The sequence below is a fragment of the Vidua chalybeata genome, chromosome 4, assembly GCF_026979565.1.
Source record: "Vidua chalybeata isolate OUT-0048 chromosome 4, bVidCha1 merged haplotype, whole genome shotgun sequence".
In the NCBI taxonomy this organism is placed as follows: Eukaryota; Metazoa; Chordata; class Aves; order Passeriformes; family Viduidae; genus Vidua; species Vidua chalybeata.
This window is the reverse complement of record NC_071533.1, coordinates 50764055-50789665: the sequence shown is the minus strand read 5'-3', so window position 1 is coordinate 50789665 and position 25611 is coordinate 50764055. Positions and strand designations below refer to the sequence as shown.

The 25611-nt window shown below is 39.9% G+C and overlaps 1 protein-coding gene across 1 annotated transcript in view; it reads left to right on the top strand.

Annotated features, from left to right (window-relative positions):
* NWD2 (NACHT and WD repeat domain containing 2) overlaps window positions 1–9919 on the top strand; it is a 51297-nt gene extending 41378 nt beyond the window's left edge. The window contains exons 4-7 of the mRNA XM_053940984.1: window positions 165–368; window positions 1748–1892; window positions 2187–2776; window positions 4282–9919. Of these exons, the coding sequence (XP_053796959.1) occupies window positions 165–368; window positions 1748–1892; window positions 2187–2776; window positions 4282–8214 (4872 nt within the window). The 3' untranslated portion in view covers window positions 8215–9919. The remainder of the gene's footprint in view (window positions 1–164; window positions 369–1747; window positions 1893–2186; window positions 2777–4281) is intronic.
* Window positions 9920–25611: the final 15692 nt, after the last annotated feature.

Here is a 25611-nt window from a genome sequence, read left to right as displayed (position 1 = left end):
ACCCTTAACAGTAATTCCTGTCACACAGTATCTGTTTCCCTTCCCAGTAATTTCAATGTCATTACACTACTACCAGACTTCCTTTTAGGAAATTCAGATCCCAAGGATGCTTTTTGCATAATAAAAAAGAAAAATTTAATCCCTACTTTTCTGTAACTACATAGGGCCTATTGGGAGAGAAGTATGGGAACATCCGAATACCGGGGGAAGTTGAGTCAGCAGAATTTGAAATGATCCTGGATGCTGCTGTAGAGGCCAAGCTAGAGACAAGGATTTTAGAAGAGTGGTACTGCAGGGATGAGAACGCAGTGCCACCAGCATATTACCTCAGACCAAAATCAGAAATGCTGAAGAACTGCCAGAATACGGTAAGTCACAGTCACCTGCTCACAAAATTTTTCTCTATCCATTACAGTGGCAGGCAGTCCCCAAGGCCAGGCACTTGCTGTTGTCTTTGAATTAGGTTCTACAGCCCTGTCCACACCTGAACAGCTGCTGCTGTGGTGCTCCTTTCCTGTGCATGGAGAAGGAGCAGCTGCAAAACACCAAGGAACACGACTCCTGCATTGATGTGCTCTCTGATAGCTAGAGCAAGTGAACTTGAGGTATCTGTGAACTGTTATGGCTAGTGGGACAGTTGTACAGATTTCTTTTCTCTGATGTTGTAACATGGAGAACTCAGGCTCTTCTGCTTTTTACTGTGCATTTACTAGATTTCAATGAACAGGACTTGCAAAGGAAATACACGTTTTCCCTTCTATCCCCATAGAAGAAAATTCTAACAGTCAAACAAGTGCTTAGCACTGTCCTGAGTCAGATATGATACTTTTAACTTATTAACTGTATTATAACATTTTTCAACATTGTCAATTATCATTTTTAAAGCAGGCATTTGTCTTTAATTGATAATGATAAAAACTGTATCTGTTTCTCAGGGTTCAGTTCTACCTTTCTACACATCCAGTATATACCTAAGGACATATTTTAGCACAGAGTTATGTCTCATCAACTTATAGAAAGTAATAAAAGATACTCAGCTCTGTCAAGAAAGAGTTGCTAGGGAATTTATCATGGAGATTCCACACTCCAAGAAAACTGGAGACCCCTGAAATATTTCACCAGCAGTAAATAAAACCTAGCTGCTTTAGAAGAAGCACCAGCATGGCATTTGAAAGATACCATCTGAAAGGATTAGTGAATTTATATTAGAGTTCCTCTCTGACGACAGTTAAGATTAGAGTTACTGTAGCAATGAATGAATGAACGTAATGTCACATATAATCCTGTATTTTTAAAATATGGTAGCTAATAGAAGGCACTTAATTACAGGTGCCAGGAAGCTCATTTTCAGTTTTGAGATCCAAGTTTAAATTATTATCATTATTACGTCTCATTAAAGGAGCCATAATTTTAACAGTATTGCTGCTGCTTTATTATCATTATTCAGGATTGGTTCTCAAACCCCTCTTTCTATAAAGGTATTATTGGCCTTATTCTTGAAAAATATTGCATTAACTGCCTACACTAGGGATTTAGAAAATACTCCAAGGATCTAACTCTTAAAATTCTGAAGTGGAATACAATATGATCATCTGCAATATTAAATGTTTAACTTTTATTTATTTTTGTTAGTGTATGTGTTTCTCTGTTACCATGTTATTTTTGGCCTTGAATATTAGACTTCTGCTTTCTGAAGTTGTATATGTATGTATTACACCTACTTTTTAACTATGGATATTTTAAAAAGATGGAATCTTCTTCAAATTCGATGAATGAGAACAAATGGCAAGATATATCAGAAGAGATTAAGAAGATTTTTAAGACTGCTGTGAAATTGCTGTATGAGAAAGGAAAAATGAAACACAGCCAAGCAAAGAGATATCTTTCCTCTGGTAAAGTTCACACTAACAATTTCTATGTATTGTCTTTCCTGTCAACCTTTCCACAATTATGAAAGTATATTTCTGTTGGCATTTCTTATATAATTAAAGGGGACAAAAAGGTTTGTTGTGCTTGCTTGAGACTAAAACGCATACAAAAGCATCCAACAAATTCTCTGTTTGGTTTTCTTTGGGTTTTTAGAGAGAACAAATGCAATCGAGTCTGCCTGTTGGGGGTAGGGCATGTTCTTGAACTGTTTATAAAGAAAAGTTGACAGAGACTCTGTGTTCTCTTTTCATCCCCAGCTATTGAAGATGAACTTGATTTTGCCTTGGGTAAACAAACACCAGCTTTCCTAAAGAAGTGTGTTTGCTACATCCGGAAAATTGCCAACATTGAGCGTTTCGTTAAAATTCCAGAGATGGGAAAATACATGGACGTGGTACATAGAGCTGGGAAGTTTCTACGAGATCCTGAAGCCCATGAGAAACTGATCAAGCTCAGGGATGAATTCATTCCTACCATTGTCGCATCATCCAATCTGAGAGTGTACACATCCGTCACCCACTGTGACATGAAACTGGGTTACTCCCAAGAAGTGGAGAGCCATTACATTGAAGGACTTGGTAAACAGTTCTATGAAGACATGATTGATATAATCCAAGCTACAGTGCAGCAGAACTTTGACACAGAGACAGACATGCTGTATGATGAAGTTCTTCAACACTCGTCGCTATGTAAAACGTACTCCACTTTTTATGAATATAGATGTGAGGCATTAAACATCGTTCACAAATATGTTTTACCTAGAAAAATAGGACACATTAACCCTCTTATCATATATGGAGGACCATGCACAGGGAAGACTCTTCTGTTAGCTGAAGCAGCAAAGAAGGTGAGTACCTACCTTACATCATAAGGTCATGTTGCGAGCATTACTGTGTGTAAAGGCCAACTTAGTTTAATTCTTTCTTTTCTCAACACATCTATCAGCCCTCGATATATAAAATAAAAATAACGTGTATATTCAGCATATTATTGTACACATGTGTAGAAAAATATTACCTTTCAATAATAGCATATCTGTATCATGTGCTTAGCCAAAACAAATATAGTTTATGAAAGCTCTTAGAAATCTAATAGTAATCAATATATTTTGAATTAACAATGTATATTTTAGAATTATCTCTTTCCTTCTTGTTCCTCTGAGGCCCTATGAATCCACAACCATCTAAACATCTTATTTTGGTTTTAAAGATAAATGCAAGTATGTCTTTCCAAGTCATGCCATCTCATGTTCTCATAAGAAACTATTTCAGAATTATTCTAATACACTGGCTACAAATATATATGTAATAAGCTGCAAAAATACCCATACTTATTTGTCTGGTGTATGCTGTTTAAGTCATTGAGCTGAGTACTACAGGGAAATGAATGAAACACTTTGTGCAAGGCAGGACAAGATGCAGAAAAAGACCAAGCTGGCATCACCAGACCTAATTCTGCAGATGACAGTTACAACTTTGAGATCCAAGCAGGATGGTCAGAGAATTTAGCATAGTGAGGTGGGAAACAGCCATATCAGCCAGAAGGAAATGAAGAAGGGAACAATACTGTTCAAAATCCCTGTATCTACTTCCTGTGGAGTCACATTAGCTGCATGTATGAAATTGGGAGTTGCAACTCAAGATCTCATTTCATATCTGAGTACGTAAGACAGCCTAGAGACTCTGGTTCTGCTTTTCTTTTAAAATACTGTAAATTAACATAAAGTGAGGTGAAGAGATGTAGAACCGAGTGTGTTAGCCTGCACAGACTGGGAAGATTAAAAGAAGCTACATTCCTCACTGGCTTGGAGTGCTCTAACCAAGAAAATTTCAAGAGGTAGATACTTTTTCCTTTTTGTGGCAGTGTTTTAGAGTAAAAGTCACAGGTACACCAGGGCAAAGTGTAGTTCTATGGGCCAGAGGACTCTGATCCGTGTCCTCTAGAGACATGTCTTTATACTCAGTCAGAATCAATGCTAAACAGGTTTAGGTGGTAGGCTGGTGTGGCTGACCAAGGATGACATTGTGTAGTGTCTACGGAAGTCTATTTATTTATAAGAGAGTCTATCTACACACTTTCAGAGGTGAGACTCAGATTTTGTGAGGAGTACCCTGGGATTTATGGAGTACATTCTAGTCATGTCCTCTTTGATGTAAGCATTTTTGTGCTAAACAAAGATGATACACAATTTGCATTTCATTCAGTGCACCCGCTTTGAACTCTGCCAGTGAAAGTATTTCTATTCAACCAGTGATATTTTTAAATGTTTATTCATAGATAGACTATCACTATTAATTATCTCTGTTACTGTGCTTCATTGAGATATAAACTAAATTATGCTCTATATTCTAGGCCTATTCCTGGTTGCAAGAAGAGATGGGACCAGATTCTGACCCCGTGGTAGTTATAAGATTTTTGGGATCTACTGAAACAAGTACAGATCTGAAGAATATACTTCAAAGCATTTGTGAACAACTAGCAGTCAACTATCGCTGCCTCGTACAAAGTTACCCAAAAAAGATTCATGACCTTCGGGACTTGTTCATAAATCTCTTGAATGAGTCTTCATTTCACAGGCCACTGGTGATTATATTTGATGCTTTAGAACAGCTAACAGATAGTGACGATGGTAGAAAGCTCTGGTGGCTTCCCATTCACCTTCCACGTTCAGTACGGATAATTTTGTCAACACTGCCAAACAAACATGGGATCCTGCAAAAACTGAGGTGCCTTATTCATGAAGAAAGCAACTATATTGAGTTGACTGCAAGGGACAGAAAGATGTGTAGTCAAGTACTGAAACATCAGCTGCTGCGAGTTAAAAGGAAAGTAACATCAGGGCAACAAATCTATGTCAATGAGGCATTCTCCAAGTGCACACTGCCTATGTTTGTGAACTTAACCTTCAGAGAGGTCAGGTACTGGAGATCTCACAAGGATGTGGATGAGTCCTCCCTCTGTGTTACTGTCCATGAAAGCATCGAGCAGTTGTTTTGGTCACTGGAAAACAAGTGTGGGTCAAGACTATTGTCAAGAGCACTTGGCTACATCACTATGTCCAAATCTGGCCTGAGTGAAATGGAACTGGAGGATATTTTAGCCCTTGACAACAGTGTTATGTATGAACTGAATGAGAGCGTCAGAGAAAGTAACCCATTGAGAATTCCATATATATACATTGCAAGACTTAAGGAGGGCTTACAGGGGTATTTAATAGAGCGACAGGTGAAAAATGTAACGCTGCTTCTTTGGGCAAACAGGCACTTGCAACTAATTGCCCAGAAATTGTACCTGCACAATGAAGAAGACTTGCGTGAAATGCATACAGTCATGGCAGAGTATTTCCTTGGTGTTTGGTCAGGTGGACGAAGAAAACCTTTTTACAGCAATGACCAATATCTGAGTGGTTGTCCTGACCGTGACAGTAGAGGCCTGAACGAGGATGAAAAGCACTGCGTGGATCAGGCGGCTTTTGACAGGCAGGCTCCAGATCAGCCATGGGTCTTTCAGTGTAACCCCTTGGAACCTGATATCTTTTTTATTAATCACAGAAAAATGACAGAGCTTATTCATCACTTAACAAGATGTGGAAGAACTGATGATCTTCTGTACGGAGTCATCATGAACTTCAGCTGGCTGTACACCATGATTAGAATAGGGCAGTTTGATAAAGCACTTTCTGACATAGAACTAGCTTACACTTACTCTCAAGAAAAGGAGCTGAAATTTCTGGCCAGTACCCTCCGCAGTATAAAGTTCAAAGTAGTAAAATACCCAGGCTCACTCTCCGCTGAATTGCAGCAGAGACTTCTCCCAGTAGTAAGTTCATTGCCCAAACTCAGACATCTCCTTCTAGAATGTGACAAGGATGGACCCAAGTACTGCTCTATTGTCCCTTTGCATTCCTCCATGGATGTGACTTACAGCCCCGAGCGCCTGCCGCTGTCATCCAGCTGCATGCATGTCACTGAGATTTTGCCTACATTTAATCCCAGCACAATTATTGCTGCTTTGGAAAACGGCTCCATTAGCACTTGGGATGTAGAAACCCGCCAGTTACTAAGGCAAATTACAATAGCTCCGTCTGTTATCTTAGGGATGAAGCTTACTAGTGATGAAAAGTATCTTGTAGTAGCTACAACAAACAACACTCTTTTGATATATGATAACATAAATTCCTGTCTTCTTTCTGAGGTGGAAATTAAGGGGTCAAAGCACTGTGGAATTGCAGGGGACTCCAGTTTTATAAATGGATTTACATTATCGGTCAACCATGCGCTTGCTTGGCTGGAGGCCAGTAAAGATGTTACTGTAATAGATCTGCTTTACGGTTGGCCTCTCTATCACTTCCACTGCTGGTATGAAGTGACCTGTGTGCAGTGTTCTCCAGATGGAGTTTATGCATTCTGCGGGCAGTATTTGAACACCACAACCATTTTCCACTTGGGCAGTGGAGAGAAGCTGACCACTGTGACCTCTGAATTTTCAAGTGGATTTGTGAAATTCCTTCTCATTTTGGACACAGCCCAAGAAATGGTGATGGTGGACAGTGAGGGTAGCCTCTCTGTTTGGAATACAGAGGAAATTGCAAAACCCCAGCTTACAGATGACTTTGATTGCAGAAGAGAAGACAGCGAAGTTGTCAGCATAGAGCTTTCTGAAGACCAAAGTGCAATTTTAATTTGTAAGGCTCTCAGCATTGAACTTCTTGACACTCGTGTGTGGAAGGTGGCTGAAAAGTTTAGAGCTAAACACAATGAGCGCTTTATATCTGCCGTGTTGTCCAAAAATGGCAACTGTATAATTGCTTCAATGGAAAATACCTCAGCCATTTTTGTTTGGAGAAGAGATACTGGACAGTGTATGGCAAGCTTACAGGAAATCTCAGGAACTATAGTCAGGCTAATTAAATCAAATCATCATAACATGCTGCTATCCTTATCCACCAGTGGTGTCCTTTCTATCTGGGATATAGACATCATAACTGCTATGTCCAATATTGACAAATCTGGCAAACCCATCCAAAGACTGGTGTTGCCAGCCAGAGGTGAATTAATATACACGTTGGATGGATCAGATTCCGTCCATAAGTGGAACTTCAGCACTGGATTTATTGAAGCTGTGTTCAAGCATGAAGGTATTGTTGAAAACTGTGTGCTGACCTCTTCTGGAGAGATAATGGTTACATCAGATGATAAATGCAGCCAGTATGTATGGCACACAGTTAGCGGTGAAAATATCTTTCGCATTAATGGACAAAAAATCTCAGAGCTAATGATTACTCATAATGATCAGTTTGTAGTCTCTCTCTGTGAGCAAAACGCATCCAGAGTTTGGCGACTGGCTACAGGACATAGGGTTTGCAATATTCTAGTTGCCTTACAGAATGCATTTATAACAACTGCAAATACATTTGTAGTTGGAATGGCAAAGAACAAAGTGTTGGCAGTGAGTCTCTGGACAGGCAGTATAACAAAGAAGTTTTGCTGTGATGATGGTGCAAGCATTGTGGATATTAAGTTGATACCAGACTGCCCAGATATTATAGTATTTATAACATCTACTGAAAGTGTGAACATCTGGAGCCTAACAGAGGAAGTCATTTGCAGACGTGTACAATTGCCTACCAATTTCTTAAAAAAATTGGAAGACTTTGAAATATCTCCAAATGGGAAGCTAGGAATTATAACCCGTGGTGATGAGAATATCAATGTGCTTGATTTACACAGCGGAAAACTTCGTGTGGTTCACGCTCCAGGTGTCATCTGGCGGCAGAGGCTGTCTCGTGATGGCCGCTACCTGGTGTACATTTGTTGCCGTGGGGAAGAAGATGATGACAATGGTGCAGTCTCTAGTTTAATTGTAATGAGGCTAGCAGATGGCAAAAACATCGGTGCCTGTTCTCTTTATAAAACTCCCACTTTTCTTGCACTCTCACAGAGACATTTAAACATTATTATTGGATTTGATGATGGAAGTATAGGTACTTACACTGTAGTGGATCGAGTTGATGCTGCGCTGAAAATCAAAATTGCTACTTCAAACAGCCGTCAGATTTTCAACAACGCAACACAAGTGATTAGGCCAAAGTGTCACAATTATAGTTTCAAAGTGACTGCAGACTGCATTTGGAGGGAATCAACAGAAGTATTTGCAAGGGATAGCCCCATTACAGTTACAGAGGCTGAGGTGAGTGAAGCAACACCAACCAAAAGACACAGCTACTGCTATGAGAAAGTGTGCTCAGCCATAGATTGCAGACATAGTTTTGCATCTGACAACTGAGTAACCATCTGGGCGAGCTTATCTGAATAGTACACTTGCTTAGGTATTTCTTCTGAATTCATGTAAAAATCAGTGCGTTTCTTGGAAGACAGATATAAACAGCAGAGGGCAGATCAGCTGTTTCTTCCTGTCTTACATTTCTGTAAACATACAAGCAAACATAAAGCAAATGGGCTGCAGGGTTTTTTTTAATTTCGGAATACAAGGTTTAGTCCAGAATTTCACCAGGGCCTTGATTAAAAATTTCTAGCAATACTATCAAAATTGTTATGCTATTACAGAAGTTAGGTGATCGTATTTGTGGTTGACAGACTGTTTTAACTAGAGCTAAAGCTCTAAGTGATTGGTGAGAAGTCAGACCACAGTTTCATATTCCAAGTCACCTAGATGGGTCAATAGCTAACAGTCAACTTTATACCCACTTGCAAAAATGTGGTTTTCTGCTTGATGGTGCAATGACAAGATGTCACCTGCCAACCTGGAACACTTGATACATTCCATCATCATTTAAAAAATATCTACTTTTATTTTTCTTTTTAATTGGGTTTGATCTTTGGGCTGAAAAGAGTAGGTGCCAGTCAGCTGCTAACATGTCAGCATGTGAGGCAACAAGTATTTGTTCACCTCAATGAACAGAATGAAAGCTTTTTTTTTTTTAATTTGCATGCAGGGATATCAGGTTTCTGTATTGTGATAAAAATTATAAAAGTCCTGAGTTCTAAAGGAAGTATAGGGATTGGGGTTTTATTTTTGGTTTGGGGAAATGTTTCGTCTTCATAGTGTGTATTAGTACAGGTCGTAATGAAAATTTTTCAAAGAGAAGGGGCGTTACTGATGAACACTTAAAGACATTAATTTCTTTATGTTAAAAGGTTGCTGTCCATTTTGTTGTAAGAAAGTCTAAAGTATCTCCTATGTCTCCAAAGTAATCCTGGTAGTTTTCAGACATGCCATGTATTAGTCCTTATAATATTTGCCTTAGTATTGTTTCTCTTCTTTCCCATGATAAATACAGATCAAATAACCAAACACTCTGAGACTGTGTACCTGCTGAAATATTCCACTAAATGTAAAGGTTGTCAACAGGTCCCTTCTTAGTCCAATTTGTAATGGGTTTTTCTTACTCTCACATGCATACAACCTTCACTTTCTGCTTTAGAAACTGTTCTGAGCCTTTTGTACAGTTTTACCAGTTTCAAGGCAGAAATTGTGAAATAATGACAAATGCTGTAAAAAAAATCTACATTTTCCTAAGTAAAAAATATACTGGACAACATCTGAAAGCATAAGAAAATTTTCCCCTACTTACATATCTTATAGATGGCACACCCATGGAAGTATTTTCAAATTATTTAAACAGAATAATCTTATTTTTAAAATCAGAATTCCATATCACAAATTTCCAAGAAATGAATGCTAAGCTAGAACTTAATGTAGTGTGTGAATGTTCAATGTACAAGCCAATATAGTATATTAAGTGACTTGAATGATTTTTCCTAACTGGTTTGCAACTAATAGATCATATTGAATGTTTTTATGTAAACTTTGTATTGTTGGGAGAACCTACCCAATCAGAGATTTATATTTTCATAAATGTCAAATTTAGTTAAATTTTGTTACAGAGTTGTTAAACTAGAAATCTATTGCAGTCTTCAAACAAATATACAGTCTTGTGTATGCATTGTTTGTACTAATAAACTGTGGAAGCAGACTTGTGTGTGTCTCTTAATTTCATGGAAATTCCACTCTGGCAGAGGGACATGTGGCCTTCACACCTTTCTTTGGCCTGTACATAAATAATTTTTAAGGACAATATTGATAAGGAAAAATTCCAATATTTCTCCCATTGCAGCTAACTAAATCAAGCATTCAAAATACAATGAGATTTGCCATTAGATTTTACCATTCTTAGATGAGTTTATGACTAGATTGCATACTGATAGTATGCAAATCAACAGATATCAAGTCTTTTGTCACCAACGCAGTAAAAAGCACCAAAAAAGGTACCTGAAACCCCACTCTGATTCAGACCTGTGAAGCTATGGGAAGAGGCACCACAGTTCCCAGGATCCTGTCCCAAAGGAGGCAGCTTCCACCTTCTTTCAAACATGGTGCATGACTTGTGCATTTTGGCCCTGAACTCCCTGTCTATAACCGGTGTAATATTGGAAAGTTAGTTCTTTCATTATCTTGGAAGGGTAAAATACATCCTCTGTCTGCCAGGAGACTGGCTGATTTGTAATTACATTATATTCTGTGATGTAATCACAGAACCACAGAATATTCTGAGTTGGAAGGGACCCCCAGTGATCATCAACTCCATCTCCTAGCCTTGGACAGGACACCCCACAGAATCACACCTTGTGCCTAACCTATCTCATTCAGCTTGCCAGCTTTCTGAATCAATTTCTCAGGGGTCAAACCCCTCACATTGAGCCTATACAGCAGACACAGGGTTCTGAATGGCTGCAGGCTGCTGATACTTTCTACTGTAAGAGTGACTGCTCCACAGCCCTTCACAAATCTGTCCCCCAGTATGTGTATCCAGTGGTATTGAGACAAAGTATTTTCTCCAGTAACGAGCCAAATACCAAGTGCTGTTCTACCCCTACACAGGAATAGTGCAATTTACTTTTTGTTAATAAGCACTATTTGCATCTCTAGAATAGAGATTCCATTCATCTTTTAGATAAAGTGCATCTATAAACAAGCTCAGGTGGAGTCTGTATTTTCTGACACAAAAGATTCTAGGAATAGGCTGTAGCTGCAAGAAAGCTTTAACAGGGAATTAGCCGGAAATTCTTCGGCAGACAAAGGTAAGCCAGAGGTCAGCTAGAAAAAATATTTTTATCAGTCATTTCCTTTGCACCACAGCTGGGGAATGCATGGCCCGTGACTTCATTTCAAACAGCCTGTGGCCATTTGACTTTTTTTCACATTATTATCAGATAACATCAAAATGTGGGTTAACATGTAGCCTGGAAAAGTTTGCATTCAGAAGGCATTCAGGTTCCAGTGGCTCCCCAGCCCTGATTTTTCCATGATGCACACTCAAGCCCTTTACCTGCAGAAACAAAATTATTGGCCATTTTGCAATGAGAATTTAAAGCAAATATTGATTGCTGGAATGGTGTTTGTATGCAGAGGGGACTGTTTCAGCTTAAAACCCTGAGAGTTTGCTCTTTGTCTGTATAATACATCATAAAATGAGTCCTCTGGGGCACTTCCATAAAGCTGTTAACAACAATCTGCATTATTTCATTTTGTTGATTAAAGATTTAAAAATACCTCTTTTAATATAAATATTAAGACTGCAAAAGGACAGACTTCTTAAATCTATTTTTATTTCTTCTATTTTTTTTATTTCTGATCTATTTTTTATTTCTTCATCATACTTTTTTATGCATTTTTCAATATAATCATAAAATCGATCTTGTAGTCATCCAGATGTGGACTAAGGCCTCTGGATAGGTTTCATGAACAAGAGTTTGTTACTAATAAACATTATAAAGTATTTATGCTACAAATATAACCTACTTCAGGTTCTTGTAGCCTGTTATGGACATTACTCTTCCTAGAGCACCACATGGCTGCAGGGAGACCAGTGAGCTACATTTTTTTCCTGTGGTTTACCGTCCCAGCCTGGTTACAGAACATCATTCCTTATGTTTTGGAGGTAGTCTCCTGACTTTTATGATGTGAGCTGATGCTCTCAGTGTGGGTCCAATTCATAATCTCAATTTCAACAGGCAGGTCAAAGGCTGCAGGAATAGTCATCACGATCCTTCCCAAGGCAGGATGAGGCCTTTTATCATGTGTTTCTCCAGAAGGAGCAGTTTGAACCATCACCCTTCTGTGAAAAGGGGTCTTTCACTACCAAGGACAAGCTATACAGTGCTCAATTCAATTGAAAACAGAGGCCAATAAGCAGAAGAGTGTGATGGAATGTTTCCAGTCCAGTATAACATGCTCTTAAAATCACACATTTCCCCAAGTGATTGTTAAAATCTGCCCCTACCAAGCTCTTCTCCCTGCCTCTGCTGTCATGCCAGACCCATGCTGCCCCTGCTTGCCAGGGTGGGTGAAACTCCCATCCTGACTCAGCAAAGCCCCTCGTGTTCCCAGCCATGGTACACTCTCCATTTGCAGCGCCTGCTCTTTTTGTGAAAGCTCACTGGGTTCCTCTCCAGCCTCAGCAGGGAATATACAAAAATGGATTTAAGGCGTGTTCACATGTTCCCACTGTCAGAGCTTTCACCACATAGTACTGTATAAATAAAATCATCTGCCTGCTCTCCTACTACATCTCTGATTATACATGCATTTCAGTGCATGTGAGAAAGCTTCTAGACTAAAATAGATCTAGTTAGCATATTTAAAGTGATATACACAGAATTGCAAGGTGAGAGATGAATCAAAAATCCAGACATGCTGTAGCACAGATGAAAACAGAACATCCCCAAAGCATGGGGATGGTTTGCTGCCATTTGTCTACATTATCCCATTGCTTGCTAGTAAATTGCCTGGCACTTCCCACTGTAATATCACATTGACAATAGCATATGAAGTCATAAAGTTAGCCTTTTAGGCTGCAATTTTTCGAGGCAGCCTTCTATCTCGGCAGCAACGTTCTCCAGAAAACCACAGCCAAAGCAGTAGACTAAGGTACGAGAATGAGATTAGAGGGAAAAGAGGATTTCTGAAGGCTGAATGTCTAAACTACTTCTCCTTTGAAAAAGTATCACACCCATGTTATTGAACAAGCACTATGGATTGGTGAGACAAGTGATCATTTCCTGCAGGACACATCTGTGAAAACCTGTCAGGCAATGAACCCAAAAAAGATCCCAGCAGTTCGCACATACTCACAGAAAACGATAGGTTTCAGAAGCACAGCACGGTTGGGATTGCAGGGGTTGGGGCAGAACTTCTCTACTACGACAGGAATACCGGGTGCTGGTTCGAGAAATCTCAAGAATGAACAGTCTGTGGAACAACAAAAAAATACAGTAGCCGTGGAAGGAGTCTGAAAAGGAAGCCAAGCATCAGGAGAAGGGGGAAGGCAGCCTCACTGTGTTTGCTCTGAGTGGCCTCCTGGCTTAAAACGCAGCTTTTCGACTGGACATTTCTCGGCGTGTTAGCCCACCTCATTAGCCCAGCAGCCACAAGAACAATGAAAAAATACCACAGGCAAAATACCACAGAGCTGGCCATGGGGTGACCTCCGGCTGGGCAGGACCATAAGGCCGGTCCAAGCACACGCTGTGCACAGGGCTGCTCATAGCTGCAGATCCGTGCTGCAGGGTAGCCCTAAACTGTCTGCATCTCCCGCCTCCATCACCTTCCCTCACAACTTCGGGATATGTTAGCCTGGCAATCCTTTATTTACTGACCAGAAAGCCTTTGGAGAGTTCAGTGAAGGCTTTGTACTAAGAAACTTCCTGGCTCTTCAAGTCCATTTTCAGCTAAAACTAATGGTTTGCAGAAGAAAAATATTTTAAATGTGCCAAAGACCTGTTGCAGATCTTTAAAGCACGCTAGCTCATAGCCTGCAAATGATGCTTGGTCTTCACGTTATGACTTAGTTGTCTGCTCAAAATAAGAATATCCAAAGCAGCTTTTATTCATTTTTTTGCTGGCACATGACATTTCGGCCCCTACCTGTGCTGGCTCCTGCAGCGGCAGGCTGGGGCCAGGTGGCGCATCCGAGTCCCTGCTCCGGGCACGGGACCTGCCTGCCCCAGCCCGCTGCTGACAGGAGTTTGACAGCCTCGGCTTCAGCTCACTGCAGAGGACAAGAGGCAGGGCAAACCAAGCCCTTGGTGATTTTAATCCAGCACCCTCCTTCCACGGGGAAGGCGAGGATGCAATCCCTGCAAGGCAGGGAGGCAACTGTAAATCCGGCGTTATTTCATTATTTAGGGAACAGCACGCCTACTCAATGCAGCAGCCAAACTTCATTTAAGTGCTTCCATGAGGCTTAAAGCAAAAAAAAAAAAAAAAAAAAAAAAAAAAAAAAAAAAAAAAAAAAGCACAAAAAAAAAAAAAAAAAAAAAAAAAAAAAAAACCGCAAACACCAACAACCACACCCTAAGGGTATCGAGATGGCTTTGTTAGCACCCCCCTGCTGCGACACAGGCAATCTTAGTGCCAGTTCTTTCCCGGAGGTTGTTTTACAGTTTCCAGATACATCGACATACCTTAAAGATCGCACATGACCCAGGTACTTGCCTAACTTAAACCTCTCCTCCTGTACAGGGAAATCTCTCTCAACTGGCTGTGGCAACAGAACATCTTTCATATCACTTCTGGAAACACCACACTCAAATCAAAATGACTCCAGGAAAGTCGGCAGCTTTCAAAGGTAAATGTGAGGCGATGCCTGCAAATACACCTCAGAGCTGAATTTCTCTTTAGAGAATCCCACAAACAGTAGGGAATGAATGTCATTGCCAGGCAACATGCAACAGAGGAATTTTCTGCCAAATCCCTCCAGCACCGTTTGTGATATGGGGAGATTTAACTTAAAGAATATGCAAATGGCAGCATGAATACACTGACAGGCTCGGGCTTTGTTGTGGTCGTTGTGACTGTCCCGGAGGAAAGGAATTATGTGGCACGTGTTCTTCAGTTTCTCCTTCTGCTAACCCTGGCCAGAAACGGTGAGTTCTATCAGGTTTTTATCCAGCTTGCAGGTAAAGGGTTACAGATTCTAGGAAGTATTAATGCAAACTTTAAAGGATTTTATTTTCATCTACAGTCACATGATGCCTTAATACCCAATGACACTAACTACAGTGTCTCATTAAGAGGTCATGCAAACTCTCAAGCTAAACAAGGCATTCTTACATAGTTAACATTCAAATGCAGAAGCCAAGCTAAGCCATGGAAGATTGTAATCAGGAAAGCTACACTTCCTGATCCACACAAAAACTACAGGTAGGAAAAGTTCTTTTAAACTTTTAACATTGTGCTTTCTAGAGAACTGTTTACAGGGCGTATTTTGTACTCTCTTTTCTACCTTTCCAAACAGTCTGAGAATACTACACTGAAAATATCTGATCTCACTTGTTCCACCTGTTGTAGAGTCAGGATTGTTTTTACACTCAGAAAGAGAGTTGGCTCAGTGAAAATCCAAAGAAAACAGTTTTTAAGCCAAACCTATTTAAAAAAGCAATGTTTTTAAAGATCTCTTAGTTACTGAAATGGTTGGAGTGTGTGGGGTAAAGGAGGAGTTAATATGTCTTTGATATCTGAAATGAAGGGATTTAGAACTCTTCTACTTCCTTATATCATGAATTACACATTGTTTCAGTCAAACTAACCCCACTGTATTTTAACAGATTTGACTTCCTCAATGAACTTATACGATTTCTAAATTCCCCTTCTAGAATTTGGTACATTTAAAAATAAAATCTTACAAAAGCAAATGAAAGACAGATGGGGAGTACTACAGTGCTCCATAAAAGGAGAATAAAATTGCAAAATACAGAGTAAGAGGACAGTCAGTTAAAACCAGTTTATTTTAAATTGAGAATTGCATTAAAGCATATCAGTTTTCACGTGGCACGATAAAGTTTCTCTGACGATTACTGGCAATATTGCAGGAGTTAATATTTTTTACTTGCACTGAAGGAGTTTTCCAGTCTACAGCATTAGCATTTTTATCATAAAGATCTTTTTCTCATCCCAATTTTTGTTAAACTGTAATTGTTTTCAGACAGTGTTCTAAATACTCCATTTTTAATACCTCTATAGGAATTTAAAAACTGCATTCTAGAGGGTTACAGAATCCAAATTTACTAAAGATCTCTAGTGCATCACAGGATTGCCACATCCTAACGATTCCCACTGCTCAAAAGCAGCAAGTGTTGTTTATTGTTTTCCTCCTACAATGGTTGGGTGTTGATTGCTGGTAATGTAATTTTTCCGCAGTTCATTCTATGAAACACATCTCTTTTTCTTGTTTCCACATAATGCTAAAAGATACCAAAAGATGTGGAGAATAATAATACCTGAAGCAACTTGCTTCAGATAAGCTCACAACTTTCTTTGGGAAAAGAAAGGGGGTTGTCTTTACCAGTATTTAAAATAAATTTGAGTCCAAACAAGTTTACCAGTGGCACTTCAAAAAATTGTCATTCACTTTCAGGGTGCCCATCTTGAAACATAGTAGGTCTTATGTTGAGGAGGAGTAAGACCTGAGCACAGCCTAGATCAGCCTGAGCCATGAAGTGTCTCTTTATCAAACTCATTGTACCAATGTCCTGACAAAAGTAGCTCCCAACTGTGCCAGTGGGAGTGCATCAATAAACCACAACACTTTAAAAGAACTGCTCTGAGTTGACTATAACTGACTTCTGAGCCTGTATTATTTACAAAAACCTATTTAGAAACTGTTGTAGATAAGGGGCTTATTTACTAAGCTACATTGATATCTCAGGAGAGGAACACTGCAGCTCCCAAATCAACAGGCAACCACGGGCTTTCACTGAGAAGAGCATTGCATCCAAAACATGAAAGCAGCCTGCCATGGCCAGTCTATTCTAAGAAATATTTGTACAACTTGCATGTATCATGGTAAACCAGCTGAGTAGTTCAGTAGTTAAATTTGGTGAACATTAATTACACTAAGTGTCTTTGTAGGGTGGAAGGTACAATGCACACTGAAATTACTCTGTGACTGAATAAAGAGTGGCCACTGAATGAGCAAGGGCCTCCCTTAACTCCTTTCCTAAAGAAAGGAATACAAACGAGGCACTTGCTATCAAGCACTCTAGTAGTTCAGATTTTTATGTCCACAATTTTACTCTTAGTGCAAAAACTTGTACTGCTCTAATTATTACCTTTTATTATTTTCTGATGAAACAAATGAACCTATTTTCTTGCTTTGTCACATCAATATAGAACCAAATGCAGTGTTGTTTCACAGGAAAGATGCAAATCAAATACTTCCTGCTCACAACCAAAAGAAGAGAGAGGTTCTTGGAAAATGAGATAATTGGAAACTGAAGGGAGAATTTTTCTCTAGAATTTTGGGGAAAGCCAAGCAAATATAAAAATCAAAACACTGTCAGAAGTTTAGAATAGTTTTCTCTTTACCCCAAAGCTAAGACAAGCATTGATCAAAAGGCAATCCAGATCTTCCAGTTTGCAGATCTCAGGGAACTTGCACCATATTTAAGGCTAATACTGAAAATCAACCTGATGATTTTTGCACAGCTCTAGGTAGGTGGGAAGACAGAGCAAATCTTCAAGTGAAGGGAATCATGCTTCCTTGGAAAGTCTGGTTAAAAGTGGTTCACTGTGCAAGGCAAACATTTTTGAGTGTTGAGGCCCTTCTCTAACCACACTGTTGTTTGTACCTGACCTCAAGGAAACAAACTTGCTAGAAGTATTTGCTCTCAGACTTTACTGAATGAAAGCTAAGGAAAGCTTTTCTTCACGTCTTTCAGAAAGGGATGGTCTTTTGCTGTGTTTGCACTGTATCCAGTTAAACATGGCCTCAGCATTGTCTACATCTTTCACTGATAGTGTTTCACAAAGGACAGGGGTGGGGGAAACACTCAACCCACTGAAACGTGATGAAATGCAGTCAGGAAATAAATATTTGTTTGGAGCTTAAAATTTCTTCTTCAGACCCTGTCTTTCTGAGGATTATATATGATCACCTGTCAGCAGAGTATGTCTCCATGCCTTCCACACAACAGTTTTGGTGGGGAGGGCATCACTAACTAGAGCAAGTGGCCAAATCCCACCACTCCTTAACCAGGAGCACCTCATTTTGCACCTGATCATGCTGGAGTCCAAATCCTGCATGATGTCAAAACTTCACATCCAAGCAATGATGCATGAAAATTGTTGATTTTTGCTGACCTACAGAACAGGGCTGGCAAGCAGGACGTATTGCTAAGGAGAACAGGTACAAAACACAATGTAATTTTATTTATTGAAAGTTTGATATCAAAATGGACAAAATAATTGAGTTACTGTAGAAAGGTCAAAAGGGATTGCTGGAAAGGGGAGAAAAAAGGCAGCAATTTTCCTGTAAGTTCTCCTCTGGGTCACTTTCACTTAGACATATGGAGGATCTTTAAAATTTTATTAAGAACAGAATACATTGCATGGAGACCAAACATTTAATCACTTACAGCAGGAGGAAGGGAGGAAAAAGGTCCAAGTTAGGTTTTTTTTCTGTGTGACTTTTTATCCTGTCTGCCATTTTTATACAAGTTTATTTAACTCCCTTTTTTTCACTTTTATCACAGATGTTTGCTGCAAAGGCACAGATGCTTTCTGGTTAGAAAAATATTTCTGGTTGAATATTCTATTATTAATTCACAAAAGTTACTTTTCCATTTAGGATAGCAAGGAAGAGTAAGCCTTCTCCTTGGAGCTAACTCTTTTTAATGTTACCAGCTTGACCCAGCTCAACTTTGCATCACTTCCAGCTTTTTAATATAGTTATGTTTTTCTATTAAAGAACAGTTGTATGAATTTGTGTAAACAAGGTCCAAAGCCTTGCTATTGCAGGTAATCTGCTTTTCTGAAGGAGCTGAATAACAAGAAAAAGTGTACCTCATATCAAGAATAACACACACCCAATGACTAAAAACCCTCTCAGTATGAAATCCAGCCCAGGAACTCTTCTCACTGGTTCCAGTAGGAACAGTATCAAATCCTCATGCTGCCAACAGAGGACAAGAGAAAAAAAAAATAACCTGATGCAAATGGGGCCAGTGCTACCCAGCACAGTGCTGCCAGCCAAAACAGCATGGCATCAGCACAGGTTTGTCTGTGCTGGACAGAAGCTCTCCAGACCATAACAAAACATATTATTTCACATCTGCCCAATCTGCCACGCTCAGAGCAGGTGCATCTGGATGTTAAGGCCCTTTTCCAGGCAGGTTAGCATTGATGTCCTCTTACAATACACTCTGATGCAGAGCATCTGACAGCAACTTTCAGGCAGGAGAGGCAGGGAGTGACCCAGATGAGCCATGTGGAGCCACACACCCACAGTCCTGAGGGCCCACCAGACTGCAGGTCTGTTCCTCCCCTGACTACCTACCCTCCCCGCTGAATTTATTGCAATGACTATATGTGTAGACTGGACTGTATTTCTTACATTCACTTCCCCCTTCAACCCACAGCCACTTTGAAACCTTGTTTTATCAGCAGTAGATTTGGGAGTGCCCAGTTTTATCGACCTTATTAAGCACCTGAGCTTTGTGCAACAGCCTAGGATGCAGAAGCACCACCTATGCCCTGGCACAGGCACCCAGCAATTTCCTCCTCTCCATTCTGGGCTGTGTGCTCCTTCCTACAGCCGAGTTGGTGCAGAAATCCCCCACCAGGACCCAGGCCCACTGTGCTTGGGCAGCTCCCAGTCCAGGGACTACAGCCTGCAGCCAATCCAGGCTCCCTTGCCAGCTGCTCCTCTTGCCCAGGCAGTGAATCCACACTGTCACACTACTGTACAGGCAGTTTATTATCTCCAAAAAAATTGTTATCCACTCTTCCTCTCTTATGGCAAGCAAGCTTGATAGCAATTGTATTAACATGACTTTACACATTTCCATGGAGCTATTCTTCTCATCTACTTCTGATCTACTCACAGTAAAAGGAGCCTAAGTCTCAGGCTAATTCATGCTTTTGAAGTTGGCATTCTCATTCACAGCTCAGTGGAAAACAAGCAGTTGCTGTCAGCTGTCAGGAACCTGAATCAAGCTTTGTTAAGGCCTCCTCTGTCTCTATTTCTGGTTTGGGTGTGGCATGGAAAAAACAATATTTACCATCTCAGTAGCTGTGCCCTTTGTGTATTTGTTTTTATATTCCCTTTCCCCATGTGAATTTAGCAGATGTTGCATGGCTTGGTATCAACTCTGAATTTTGTTGTCAGAGTAAGTGCATGTCTCCACTGAACATCAGTAGTGAATAGGCAATGTCTGCACAGAAAATACAGATTCAGCTGCCAGGCACCATTTCAGGGGCAAACGTAGATAACGTGATAAGCACCAAGAATACAATAAGATTTCATTTTCAATGTAAATGAAACAAAAACTACAGCCATCAGCCCTGAATGGAAGGCTACCAGGGCCCAGAAGAGCTACCACCATATACCGTGTCTAATTTTTGTCTTTTAGCATCTCTTTTTAAATTAAAATCACTTGGGAGTGTTTCCCATTGCTTTTCATGAATGCACACAGATTGCTAAAAGGCTAGTTCATATTTACCAATATACTTTAAAAACTAATGCTCAGTGCAATTATCCCATGAATTACCTTCTATAAAACATTTCCATTCTCTTTTTGTTTATATAGAGTAAAAACATAGGGATTTGCTAGGGTTCAGATGATTAAAAAACCTCAAAGATTGTTTAAGAAAACAGAGGAAAGCCAAGGGCAAAAAGCTAGATGCCAGGGAAAGGTCAGCTTGCTGTTTTCACAGCCAATTACCAACACCCAGTATCCATCAAACTACAGCCTCAGCTTTCTTTCATCTCCCTGCCATCCTTCCACAATAAAGCTTTACAGTGGCACCACAGAAATCAGTGTGGCTGGACTTTCCTCCTGGAGAGTGAAAGTATTTGTCCCAGAGCACATAGCGACCGATTTTCCATGTTGGGGAAAACCAGGTTTGAGAAGCAAGGAGGTAAATCAGCCCCCATTTTGGGGCAGGAGACAGAATGTGAACCCAAGTCTCCCAAATGCCTGAACAGCCAGAGCTGCCTCTAGAGACTAACACTCTCTAAAAATCCAACCCAGTGACTTTTTAGTCATAGGGCAATATGTCAGATTGACCAATAAATAAAGTTCCAGCAGATATTTGCTTTATGACAGTGTGACCTGAGACACACCTTGCTCCCTGGAGCAAGGAGTTCTGTTGGAAATGTCAGCCTGGTGTTAGCATACAGCATCCTGAACAACTCCACAGGCAAAAAATACTCCAGCAAATTAGACCTGATAGTGCAATCTTCATTGATAATTTTGGTGAATATAGCACATTCTTTTGCACAGGATTAAGGGAAGAAAAAAAAATTACTAAGTTGTCTTGATGCCAGACAAACTAAGTCTTTTAAGGCAATGAATCCTTTCCTATAATTTTCAAGTATTGTTTTACTGAGAGACTAAAAAAGGTTGCAAATGCAATCAAGATCAGCAATTCAATAATACTACAGAAATGCAGCTGTATTTCACTGCTATCTCACCATTATCATATTTTAGTAACATTTGGGCCTTTTTGATGCAGCAGTCAATACTTTGGATATGCTTTGTTCTAAGAAATAGTTACTGTAATTATAATGTAAGAGCTCTTTGCTCTTGTTCATGAAATTGTTGTGTGTAATCATTCCCTTAGCCATCCATCATCACTCAATGTCTGTGAAGGTAATTGGTTTAAAATAACCAAATGGAAAAGTTCACCTGCACTCTAAAGAGTTCTAGATCAAATTATCTCTATGCTTTACACTTTAATCTAAGTGCTGTATTCAAAAGCAAAAAGCCCATTGAATCAAAAAGAATTCATGTAAGAGAAAAAGTCATAAAAGGGCCTTTATTTAAGTATTGAATCAGAGTCATTGCTTGAAAATTTTTGAGTGCGACTTTTAATTGTTTTGAATATTTTTCCGTTTCAAAAGGTTTGTTATCCATTTCCAAAGTCTTCTGTAACTATGCTTTTCTACTCTGCTGACCAATCTTTATGTCAAATATTCGGGAACAATGAGGTTCAAAAAAAGCATCCTAGTATTTTTCCCACACTTGTTATGTAAAAGTTGCCTTGTGTAGGAGAAGCATCTTGAGCAGTGAATCTGGGGGAAAAGACACACCCTATTCCACCACCACCATCCCCCCTCCAAAAAAAAGTGAAGGAAAAATAAACGCATCAGGTGTTTTAATATTTTTCAGTCTGTGTCTGATCTGAAAGAAGACACTGATAAAATCTGATAAGGAAGCTGAATTACACAGCTTATACTGTTTTAGAAGGATTCCTAAATTTAGTGCATATACTTGATCTTTCTCAAACATCCCCACAGGTGTCTAGGTCTAAGCAGTTCTAGATCACAGGCTGCAAGATTGTCTCAGAAATAATTGCCTGAGCCAGGCACACCCCAGCCTCACCATTCACTGAAATACCTGATTAGAAACAATGGGTGCCCTTAACAAGCCAGGCACTTATGTGAATTCTGGACCACCAATACCTGCCATAATTTATAATATTATTATTTTGCTCACAGAATAAACTAAATTTGCTCCCATAACATATAGAATTCTTTTGATGAGGAAAGCATCTTCTCCAGGTGTCACAATGCAAGCCATATTACTTATCTGGATTTCATGTTATGATCCAATTAAAAAGCAACAAGAACAAGGAATAATGAAGAAAGTGATAAAATTATTTTTATCACTGTTTCCATACAGGACAACTTGGTGAGGTTTGTTTTTTAAAATGAGTAAAATCAATTTTTTCTTTCAAACCTGACTCTTGTGCACCAAGTATATTGTTCTCCAGGTTTTACTTTCACTTCTCGAAATCCCTTATTCTGTGTATGCCTTAGACCAAACACTGTGCCCTGTGCATAGCTGCCTGATTCTCAGACCTGCTAGGAACTATGAATTTGGGCAGGTGGCCAAGCTGTTAATTCATCGTCTTCTGTTTCAGTCTTGTCAGGAATATATAGGTTTTGTCTGAGCAATGAATTTATACCATGTGCTTTGTGGGTCATACTTATTCCTTTGTGTAGGACTCATTTTGGGCTGGCAGTGACAAACTAAGGCTGTAACTCTGCAAACTCAAGCTATTTATAAACAGGTTTCAGTACCTTTTCCTTCTGTTTCCATGCCAATTTGGAAATCCAGTTATAACTTGAACTCTTACAGCCACAGAAAATGCAATTTTTTCCTCTAGCCTCTATAAATTTTCTTTGAAATAGAAAAACCAACATCATCTCTTTTCTCTATGGGTTCTATTTGCCCTCCAAGAAGTTAAATGTTCATATTTCCCCCCAAATATGTTGATTTTTAGCCTGTTAAGCTGCTACATATGTTAAAATTGCCTCTGTCAAACAATTATGATGTTTGTAAAACAATGATTCTTCTTATTTTCTGAAATTCTTTTCCATTCTCTACATTATTCTAGCTTGATGTAAAAAAGCCAAATGTGCAAAAAAAAAAAAATGTTTTACAAGGCCAGTACTTGAGATGAGCCCCAGGAGCATGGCTTACTGCAAACCTGTGCTTTGCACTGCTGTAACAGCTGCATTAAATGAGTATTTGTTAGCATAAATAAAACCAGACTGAATTTCTCTGAAGTGAATTTAGGACAAATAACCCAGCAGTGGTGTATGCTCTGTGCTACAAGGCTTGTATCATTCAGTATCATGCCATGAAAGAGCCTGGATTTGTATGTTCTGCTCTTGACATGAAATAAAGTTTATCACAGACTGAGATTTCTTTTTTCAATACAACAGACTTGTTTCTGGCCTGTACAATTCTAGTTTATCTCACATTCCTGCAGCCTGCAATATTGCTCTGTCCACAGAGCTCTCTGTGCAGTGCAGTGCTGACATGGTTGAACAGCTTACCTAGATACTGGCACAAATTCTCTAACCCAAGGACTGAGTCTGTTAAGGGCCTTCTGTTTTCTAGATTTGACCTCCTGTTTCCCAGCCTGTACAAATCTATTGCTACCCTGCAGGATTTGTTCTTTATTCAGGTTGTTTTGGTTTTCCTCATCTCCATGGCATTCCCAGTAAGAAGCATAATATTCAAAGGTATATTTTAAAAAGCCTTTTGTGCTTTGTACAGTTTGCTGAGTAAGGCTCTGGGAAAGAAAGTTTCTTGCAAAAGAAACTACATGAGTAAATACACTACTGCCCAGGAAAAGTCATGCACCTTCTCCCAAACAAAATGGAAAGGTTAACTCCATCACGGCCTGCAGATACTGGAATCCTTCATTCCCAAAACATCCTCTTCACACAGCTTTTCCAGCTCCTTTGACAGAAGGAAAATTAAATTTAAATTGGCAAAGACCCTATTCATTTATGCCAAGAAAATCCCACACAATTTGAAATTAATCAATAGCACAGAAACCCTCTCCCACCTACCACATGGAGCCCAGTCTCCAAAAATCTGCAGCCTCTCTCTAGGGTGGTATTTGAAATAAGCATGTTTGCAGAACTAGCTTCACCCTCCTCCCATGCCACCTTCCCACACAGAGAGATCTTTTGATACTTTCCTCCCAAGGGAAAAAACACCACACCTATGTGGAAAACAAAGGCTAGAAATGCCTGATTTGAGAAAATCTCCTTACTGAGCCAATTCACTTTTCTCTCACTGAGAAGCAATATATTTTTAGTCCAGCAAAACACAACACAAATATGATTTAGCCTTCATGTCAATAAACCTTTTTTAAAGACCTGGTAAGAAAGGTTTGCCTGAAACAGAGCCTGAGCTCTACCCTTACTTTGCTTTCCAGGAGACCTGAAGATCTCCTTAAGGAAGCAAGATAGCAATTGGTTACCACAAAGCTTTCCATGAATGGCCTTTTGAAGCATCTGGGTGAGACACCTGCAAGACTCCAAGGTGTTTGTTACTCACAGTGTACAATTACCCAGCCCCCACTATATTTTGGGGTTTTGCCCCTCCCTTCCTGCAGGGTTTCCCCATGCAAGAAGGCTCCAGGTGCCTTGTTTCTGAGCTGCCATCAGGAGTTTGCAGCATTTCCTTGTTTGTGTTACAGCAGCATCTACAAGCACCACAAGGGATAAAGGCCTCACTGCTTTGGCTGTCCCAGACACACCTAATGACACACACTATATTTAACCATTTATAGATTACCCAGACTGTTCCAGACTGGATCCAGCCTTCTAGCACATCTTTACTTTAGGGAGAATAAGGAGGCACAACCCAATCCCATCTTGCTTACTGTTAAAGAATACATTATCCCTGAGAAGTAAGTGCTCTGGGTTTTAATCCCTTTGGGTTTAGGAGGCACATAATTGCAGGTACCTGAAATCCTATATGAGCGTCATCAGGAGCTTATTGCTCAACCTGTGGGGACCACTGCCTCGTGTGGCTTCGGTAGCAGTGGGTTCCAGTGTCTGCACTGGGCATGAGATGGCTCAGAGCTCACCCAGAGCAGCAGGGACTCTCCAAAGTCAAGGAAACATCAGGTTTGTGAGCTTTAGGTTGCTTTGAATAACGTAGCTGTCAAGCTGCCTTGCTCAGATGGAAGGGATCTACCAGTAGCATGCTGCTGTCAAGCCCAGTAAGAGGACTTAAAACAGATTTTGCTAGGCCATGTCTCATGCATTAAAAAACTAATATCCCATACAGCTAGGCAGGGAATTGGGAATTGTTCTGCCATGGAATGGCACTTGACTGCTGTGGTTCTGCT